The 9,709-nt window shown below is 41.5% G+C and overlaps 1 protein-coding gene across 1 annotated transcript; it reads right to left on the bottom strand.

Annotated features, from left to right (window-relative positions):
* Positions 1–459: 459 nt before the first annotated feature.
* Positions 460–5,605, bottom strand: LOC117040439 (putative UDP-GlcNAc:betaGal beta-1,3-N-acetylglucosaminyltransferase LOC100288842). The gene is made up of 2 exons (XM_033138218.1): positions 5,600–5,605; positions 460–1,812 (listed from the first exon to the last, which is right to left on the bottom strand). Exons 1-2 carry the CDS (start codon positions 5,603–5,605, stop codon positions 703–705), a joined length of 1,116 nt encoding a protein of 371 aa, XP_032994109.1. The 3' UTR covers positions 460–702.
* Between the last annotated feature and the right edge of the window lie 4,104 nt (positions 5,606–9,709).

The raw sequence follows: 9,709 nt of genomic DNA, 5'->3' as shown, positions 1-9,709 counted from the left end.
TTCCTAGATATCATTGGACTGCAGTTCTCATTCCTCCTGCCCATTGGGGGATACTGGCCTAGGCTGATGGGCAACTCCCAGCAACATCTGAGGACCCAGGTTTGGGAAATGCTGACTTACCAGATGCCACTGAAGTTTGCAAGAAAGTGTAAAAGCAACAACAGCCTCCCCTGTTCTTGATTGTCTGCTACCCTAACGTAACTTGAAAAGGGTAGTAAGTGGTGGATTGGTCTATCCTTTGATCACTGATATTGGAACAGGGAAGGGAGGAGAGGTGATGAGCTCCTGACTATTCAGTGTTTGGGTGGGTGAAATCATCTATACATGTCCAAGGAATACTGTGGGAGCTGGTTGATGCCACGCCTGGCTGTCACATTATCATCCACACCAGTGCATGTGGAAACAGGTTCTATCCAAGCATAGATGCATCATTTAAAGAACTTCCATCCACTTGTGGAGTGGACTAGTTCACATGACCTTGTGACTCCTGCTCATGTTCTGTGAGTGTTCATCATCTATACTCTTCTGTTGTGTGCATGTTTTAAATGGGAAGTTCAGAATAGAGAAAAACTTACACAAAGCACAAGTAGTCAGTGGAACTCCTTGCAACAGGATGCTGGCCATGGCTCCTAACATAAATGGTTCAGCAGGGAAAATCCATGGTTAAAATCAAACTTTGGAATGTGAGTTTTTGGGGTCAGTTTAATCAGCAAAATGGAGAGCCTCGTTCTGTAAGGCATCAACACTCAGGTGTTTAAATCCATCCAGGTATGTCATGACTTTGCAGGATACCAACCCATAATACGTTTCTAGTACAGTGCAGTCCTTGCTGTTGCTGATCTCCTCCCATTCTTGGAGCAGCTGGGTATCTCTTGCTGTGGAGGAGGTGAAAATGAACTTGTAACAGCAGCGGTTGTAGCGGATGTGCTTTTTCCCAGAAAATCGAGAACTGTGAGCAGGCATCACACCAGCTGCTTTGCTGCAGAGTCCCACAAAGGCACCAGGAGGCAGTGAAAGAGGAACTTCTCCAGAGGTTACGTAGATCTTCCGAGCCACATCCTGTGAGATGACAAACGCAGTTGCACTGCAATAGTCAGGATAATATTTTTCTGGGTATTTTTGTTGGGAGACAAAGCCATGACTTTGAGGGTCTCTGTTGGGTTTCTCTTGATGAACCAGCCTCCCAAGGTAAATGTCTTCGGGATGGGTTCTTAAGTTGAGCAAGTACTCGACCAAACTTGGGAGGTTGATGAACATCTCCTCATCTGCTTTGAGAATGAACCGGGCCCTGGAGCAGAAAGTTATCGCCCACTCCACAGCCATCAGTGTCTTCAGTGTCTGGTTCTCTACAGAGTCCAGGAAGGAGCCTTGAATGAGGTCCTGATACTTCTCCATCTCCTGGACTACCTGCAGCTGGGTGCCTTCTGAAGAGGGCTTCCCTAACACAAACAAAACGAGAGTACCATAACCCCTGACGTGTGTCTGGTTGGCCCATGTTTCTCTAACGGTGTTGCGCCTTGACAAGTTTTCGGGGTTGCCAAAGACTAGGACAAGAAGGAAGATCTCTTGGTTGGAACAGGCCTCTGATCTGGTAGCTACATAAGCCTTGGAGATACTGGCCTTCAAGGGGGTCATATCCAGCTTCCGTGCTCTCTCCCTGGCTTCGAGGACCTTCATGTCTGTGTAGGTGGTGGGGATTGCTCGCAAGAAGTATTCTTCCACAAGATCAGCTCCGAAGAACAAAATGTGGAAAAGAACAACATTAAAAAGAATGAAGCACCACTGGTGGGTCCTTAGCCGGCAGAAGATTAGCTGCAGGGCAAAAAAAAAGGAGAGGATTAGTGTCTGCTTCCTCTTCAAGAGTGTGTTGTGCAGGGATTCTTCCACCACCACCACAACAAATAATTTATTATTTATATCCCGCCCATCTTGCTGGTTTCTCCAGCCATTCTGGGTGGCTTCCAACAAAATATTAAAAATACATTAAAACATTAGTCATTAAAAACTTCCCTAAACAGGGCTGCCTTCAGATGTCTTCTAAAAGTCAGATAGTTGTTAATTTCCTTGACATCTGATGAGAGGACGTTCCACAGGGCGGGCGCCACTACCGAGAAGGCTCTCTGCCTAGTTCCCTGTAATCTTACTTCTCACAGGGAGGGAACCGCCAGAAGGCTCTCGGAGTTGGACCTCAGTGTCTGGGCTGAACAATGGGAGTGGAGACTCTTCTTCAGGGATACTGGGCCTAGGCCGTTTAGGGCTTTAAAGGTCAGCACCAACACTTTGAATTGTGCTCAGAAACGTACTCATAACCAACTCGCAGCATCCTGCAACCATCATCTGAGGCTCTTCTGTGAGAGGTCCAGAGAGTGGTAAAATGAGAACGGGCCTTTTCTATGGTGGAATGCTCTCCCCAAGGAGGCTCACCTGTTGCCTTCATTGCACATTTTTAGTTGCCAGGCTAAAACGTTCCTCTTCTCCCAGGCCTTTGGCTAATTAAACAATCTATGGCTTCTTAAACAGTGTGTGTTTGTGGTTTTTATTGCTATGTTATGTATTTTTATATAGTAAACCGCCCTGTGATCCTTGGATGAAGGGTGGCATACAAAGTTAATTAATAATAATAACACCTCCTCTCATAGTTGTATATGGACTACTTCCTTCTGCTGTGATTCTATATGAGTGCCTAAGGTTACCAGGCATGTTCATCTGCCTACAGTGTCCCCACCCCCTTCGGTGAAAGGGCATCAGCTTTACATGCAGCAAGTACCAGGTTCAATCCTCTGCATCTCCAAGTAGGGCTGGGAAGGTTTGCTGCCTGGAGCCCCTGAAAGCTGCTGCCAGTCGGTGTAGGTGATACTGTGCCAGATGGATAAATTATATTCAGCATCATTCTTATTTTCACATGCATACTAAAGCCATGTGCTATTACCCTCTTTTGGGAGGAGAGTGGTAGGTTTTAAAAACATAGATTTTTTAAAATAAAAAAATATGGGTTTCTTTGTTGTAACAATTTGCAAATACAGTTATCCAAATATTATATTTTACAATCCCTACCCTCCCATTGACTTCCCTCATCTTCCCTTTCTGGTTTATTACATTACTTGTTACCCTTCTGCATGTTAAATAACTATACATGTTGTTGCGCTGTCTTTCTTCATATTCTACTTAAATAAAGTTGTGAATGTTTATTCAAAACCTGCCAGTGAGTCCATCTCTTTTTGTTGTTTCTGTAGGTAAGTTGTAAAAGGTTCCCATTCCTTTTTGACGTCACTATTGTCCTTTTCATGTAATTTGTCTGTTAACTTTGCTAATTCAGTGTAGTTCATCAATTTTTATTGTCATTGTTCTTTCGTTGGTACTTCTCCTGTCTTCCAGCCTTGGGCTAGCAAAACTCTTGCCGCTGTTGTAGCATACATAAATATTTTCCATTTTTCTTTTGGCAATTCTTGACCTGAAATACCGAGCAAAATGGCTTCTGGCTTTTTTTTTTTTTTTTACAAATGTCATTTTAAATATTTTTTTCAATTAATTATAGATCATTTCCCAAAAATTCTTTACAACTCTACAGTCTCACCACATATGGTAAAAGTGCCTTCTTTCTCTTTACATTTCCAACAGTTATTTGACCCTGTTCTATACATTTTTGCCATTTTTACCGGTGTAATATACCATCTATACATCATTTTCATGTCATTCTCTTTCAACAATACACAGTCCATGAATTTCAGATTCACTTTCCATAATTTTTCCCAATGTTCAAATTGTATATTATGTCCCAGATCTTGTGCCCATTTAATCACTACTGATTTAACCTCTTCATCTTTAGCTTCCCATTCTAATAATATATTGTATGCTTTCTTTAATAATTAGGAATTATCCTCTATAATTTCCTTTTGGAATCTAGAGATTGTATAACTAAATCATTTCTTATTGTCTTCCTTAAAGATCTCATTTAGTTGTCTGTGATGCAACCAACTCTGAACATGTTCTTTTAACTCTTCATAACCTTTCAATTGGGTTCCATGATCACTGCAGATGGTGACAGCAGTCACGAAATTAAAAGACGCCTGCTTCTTGGGAGAAAAGCAACGACAAACCTAGACAGCATCTAAAAAGCAGAGACATCACCTTGTCGACAAAGGTCCGTATAGTTAAAGATATGGTTTTCCCAGTAGTAATGTATGGACATAAGAGCTGCCTGGACCATAAAGAAGGCTGATCACCAAAGAATTGATGCTTTTGAATTATGGTGCTGGAGGAGACTCTTGAGAGTCCCATGGACTGCAAAAAGATCAAACTTATCCATCCTTAAAGAAATCAGCCCTGAGTGCTCACTGGAAGGGCAGATCCTGAAGTTGAGGCTCCAGTACTTTGGCCACCTCATGAGAAGAGAAGACTCCGTGGAAAAGACCCCGATGTTGGGAAAGATGGAGGGCACAAGGACAAGGGGATGACAGAGGACGAGATGGTTGGACAGTGTTCTCGAAGCTACTAACATGAGTTTGGCCAAACTACGAGAGGCAGTGGAAGACAGGAGGGTGTGGCGTGCTCTGGTCCATGCGGTCACGAAGAGTCGGATACGACTGAATGACTGAACAACAACAACAACAACAACCTTTCTATTTTAATTTTCCTTCTTATTCTATTAATAGATCTCTGTATGTAGGCCAGATTCCTTTCTTGCTTAACGGTTTAAGAAATGAAGCTTCAATAGGAGATAACCACCAAGGTGTTTTTTGTTTTAATAGATCTCTATATTTCCCCTATACTTTTATTAGCAACTTTCTTATTATATGATTGTGAAATCCTTTATGAACTTTCCCCTTCCCATACCACAAATATGCATGCCCACCAAATCTGTTATCATGTCCCTCCAACTCTGTTGCCTCCTCCTTTTCTAATTTGATCCAATCCCGAATCCAAGTAATAATAATTTAATAACAATAATTTATTATTTATACCCTGCCCATCTGGCTGGGTTTTCCCAGCCACTCTGGGCGGTTTCCAACTGAATATTAAAAACATGATAAAACATCAAACATTTAAAACTTCCCTAAACAGAGCTGCCTTCAGTTGTCTTTTAAAAGTAAAATAGTTGCTTAATGCCTTTTAATAATTTATCAGCCGGCGCAAAACACACACACACGCGCACACACACACACACACACACACACACGCAGTGGCCGGTTGCCGGCTGGCAGAGCTCAATTGTTATTTAGATTTTGGGAGTGGGAGAAAGACCAGTACATGAGCATTTTTAGGAGAGGTTTTTTTTTCCCCTTTTAGGCTGCCAATAACCATTTAATTATTATTATTTTTTCGCTTCTTGGGGGGGCCCATGACTGATGGGGTTGTATCCCAAGACATCTGGAGGGCAGTGAGTCACGGTAGATGGACCAACGGTCTGACTCAGTATAAGGCAGTTTCTTAGACTGGTATTTTGCGTGGCAGACCTGTCCTCCATATTGCACTGATGTTGAAGTTACCGGTAATTTCATGTCTCTCTTCACTTTTAAAGTGAGGTTTAACATTTGGAACGGTCTTCATGTATACATGGTAGTCCAGGGGGCTGTCGATAAAAAGATAATTCAAGACTTACCTGCATGATGCTGGTAGGTTATGCTTGAATCGTCCAAGCCTTGAAGATTGTGTGCAGTTTTGGATAGATAGGCAGTATTTCTGCACTTGAAGCAGTGTTGGGCATGTAGGTCCAGCTGGATAAAGTTACCTCTGTGTTAACAATCAAGTTCGGTTTTCTTTTTTCCATTCGGCTCTGGCTCTGAGCAAAGGAAATGTAATTCCAGAGGGTGGTGATTGTATTACAGTGGCATCAAAATGAGCCAATTATCCTTCTGTACATCATTAATTTCTGACACGAAGAAAAAAAAATGGGGCTGTGCAAATGTGATATTAAAATGTATGAATGACACTTCTTCAAACAATAGTGTCATTATTGTTGGAGGTACTTTATAAAAATGAATCTCAAATATGCTTTCTTAGGTAGAATACAAAGGACTTCATTTAAGCAGAACTTCATCTGTAAGTTTTTTAAAAAAACTATATATATAAAGTATTTTTTTTAATGGGATTTCTTCAGTGAGTCACATAGGACCAAAGAATTGTAGAGTTGGAAATGACCACAAGCGTCATGTAGTCCAACCCCTTGCATACATGGTTCTCTCCCTTTCCCAGTTTTATCCTCAGATCAACCCTGCAAGGTAGTTTAGGCTGTGAGACAGTGACTGGTCCAAGGCCATCCAATGAGCTTCATGGTTGAGCAGGGACTAAAACCCAATACTCTTAACTGCTACACCACGGAGGCCCCACACTGTTATCCACTGTGGCTGCCTTAACAATATCTGGTTCTGTTTCCATTCCCATTCAGATTTCTGTTTCTCCCAGCTGCTGCACCAATAATAATAATAATAATAATAATAATAATAATAATAATAATAATAATAATAATAATTTGATTATTGTATTTATACGCCGCCCATCTGCCTGGGTTGCCCCAGCCACTCTGGGTGGCTTCCAACACATATAAAAACATAATTAAAAACATCAAACATTAATAATAACAATCTGATCCAATACAAAAAAGGTGACAATAACTTTAAGATAAACAACTTATATCAAGTTACAGGTAGGTAGCCGTGTTGGTCTGCCATAGTCAAAACAAAATAAGCTCTTGGTATGAGCTTAAGTGTGCATGCACACTTCTTCAGATACACACATGCACATGAAAGCTCATACCAAGAACAAACTTAGTTGGTCTCTAAGGTGCTACTGGAAGGATTTTTTTAATTTTTTTATTTTGTTTTAACTTATATCAAATAAAGCAATATTCAATAATGCATTAGAATATAATAGTAAACAGTAAAATTAAACAGTTTACACTTATCAATTACCATCAATAAAAATAATGGCAAGTCACAATAAAATATGACAAAACATACAAAACTCTGTAAAAGGATCAAATTGAGAAACAAGGACGCACAACTTACAAAATTATTATTATATTTTTTTAAAAAAAAATATCCCTGAACTCCTCTGTTCCCAGCTGCTTCTGCTGTTCTCAAAGTCATGGTCTGGAAAATGCTCCCAGGGCTGCAGGGTGGGGCAAGGCAGGTGGAAAGGCATAGTCAGTATTTTGTAGCTGCTGAGCACGTTGCTCAGTCACCGCTGGACTCTTTTTGGGGTTCTCCTTCCACTCATATATATTTATATTTAACTAAACAATAATTGTATTTCTGCAAACCTTGGGCTCCCCACCCCTGAAAACCCCCTGGTACAACCTCTCTCTTGCTGCCATTTTGGCAACATGAGCAATGTCAGTTGTAGCTTGCAATGATCACTTCCAGAACAAATTAGAGGGATCAATAATATCTCCTGGATAGCTCAGGCAGTAGAGCATGGGACTCTTAATCTCAGGGTTGTGGGTTCAACCTCCACAACTTGATGACCCTTGTGGTCCCTTCCAAGTTTAAAATTCCATTATTCTATAATGCAAAACAGGAGGATGAGTTTTAAAAAAGAAAAGAGGGTTTTAGCTTGTGATGCACAGTGGGGTCCAGCAGAGGTCAGTGTTTTATTGCAGAGCAGAGATGGGAATTACTACAATTTGGTGAGGTTAGGCTGTGTACCTGCACACAAACACACAAAATTACAGTAGCACTATGTGTTTATCCAAATAGCATCATCTCCTATTAATTCAGTTGGAGGGTGCAATCAGTTCCCTGTTTAGGGAAGCTTTTAATCTGTGATATTTTAATGTATTTTAATATTTGTTGCAAGCCGCCCAGAGTGGCTGGGGTACAAATAATTATTATTATTATTATTATTATGAGATGGTGACACATACTTGCAACATCAAGCAGCTCTTGAGGGCAGTGGTGCTTCCCTAGGGGGTGGCATTCCCTTTTCAGCCTGAGGGCCATATTAGCCTCTGGGTAACTTTCTGGGGGGCCACATGCTACTGGTTGGAAGGACCAGAGGCAACAGTGGGTGGAGCAATGGATGTAGGATTGTTTATTTTTGCACAGTAGACTACTGTCTACACCCGCCACTGCCACCCCTCCACCATCCATTCAGACAAGCAGAGGTCAGGAACACATTCCAACTAGACTGGACCCAAAGCTAATCTGTTGAGGGTTCTGTAGAAACTAGCCTGCTGCACAAAAGTAAAATTTGCATGTTGCTCTGCCCACTTTTGTTTCCGGACCTGCCCACAAATGAAATGCGCTCCCTGAAAGTTCTGAAAAAAAGTTCCTCAACCCTGCTCTGGTTTATGCTGAATATGTAGTGTTAATAACAAACAGTCATGGAAAATATAAGCAAACACAAAACAAAGAGCCATGACAATAGACAGTGAGAAATGTATAAATATACTATAGCAACAGTGAGAATAATAGCTACAAAATATAAGATGCAAATGCAACGGCCTGACACGTATATTCAATGGTGCATAAACACTACTAATCAATGCCAGTCTGTAGTGCAATAAATCACTTAGGAATCATAAATGTTCCAGGTAAGTATAAAGTTGATATTCAGTAATATTCTGTTTCAAGCAAAATTCCTCGTCTTTCCTGACGGGTTGCCAGCTGAAAAACCTCCGGTTTCACTGGTGAAAATCCAGTTTCCTCAAAGGAACAAGCTCTATCAATGGAAACAATATAAAAGAATTAAACAATGGCTAAAAAGCTCCTGCATTACATACAATCTACAAGGTCGGCAAGGTCAGAATATTACTGAATATCAACTTTATACTTACCTGGAACATTTATGATTCCTATCTGATTTATTGCACTACAGACTGGCATTGATTAGTAGTGTTTAGGCACCATTGAATATACGTGTCAGGCCATTGCATTTGCATCTTATATTTTGCAGCTATTATTCTCACTGTTGCTATAGTATATTTATACATTTTTCACTGTCTCTTGTCACGGCTCTTTGTTTTCTGTTTGAACATGTAGTGTTGGCCACTGAGTGGTACGAGTGACAGTTGTTGTGACAAACCCCCATCTAAGTTCCCCAACTAGAATAAGAGGATTGGTGATCGTGCCAAGAATGCAGTGTTTTTACGGAATGTGGAAGGGATCTCTTTCCTCACAGGTGCAAAAACCAGCCTGGCGCGAGCCGACGCCTCAGCGATTTGAACTTTCCAACAGCTGCTCTTGTGTCTCTCTGGACGGCTCGACTTGCCTCCCCTGTTGCCTCAGCCTGTGCTGTGCACTGCCAAGTGAAGGCTGTGATTGCAATGGCAACTGATGTGCTAACCAGTTTGGAATACCTACAACATGAGAGACTGGTGTCCACGGATGGCAGCGTGCCTTATGAGTCGCCAGGCTGATTTCAGTCCTTCCGATGTGATGGAGATTCTTTCTCGGCCTCCGTGCTTCTAAATATCACATCTAATTGTTATAATTTAAATACTAATTGGCCTCGGCCCAGTATACCTGAAGGAGCATCTCCACCCCCATCGTTCTGCCCGGACACCAAGGTCCAGCACTGAGGGTTTTCTGGTGGTTCCCTCGCTGCAAGAAGCCAAGTTACAGGGAACCAGGCAGAGGGCCTTCTCAGTAGTGGCGCCCGCCCTGTGGAACGCCCTCCCACCAGATGTCAAAGAGAAAAACAACTAACAGACTTTTAGAAGACACCTGAAGGCAGCCCTGTTTAGGGAAGCTTTTAATGTTTAATAGATTAT

The sequence above is a fragment of the Lacerta agilis genome, chromosome Z, assembly GCF_009819535.1.
Source record: "Lacerta agilis isolate rLacAgi1 chromosome Z, rLacAgi1.pri, whole genome shotgun sequence".
Taxonomy (NCBI): Eukaryota; Metazoa; Chordata; class Lepidosauria; order Squamata; family Lacertidae; genus Lacerta; species Lacerta agilis.
Note: the sequence above shows the minus strand (reverse complement) of the source record. Positions and strands in the feature narration are given on the sequence as shown.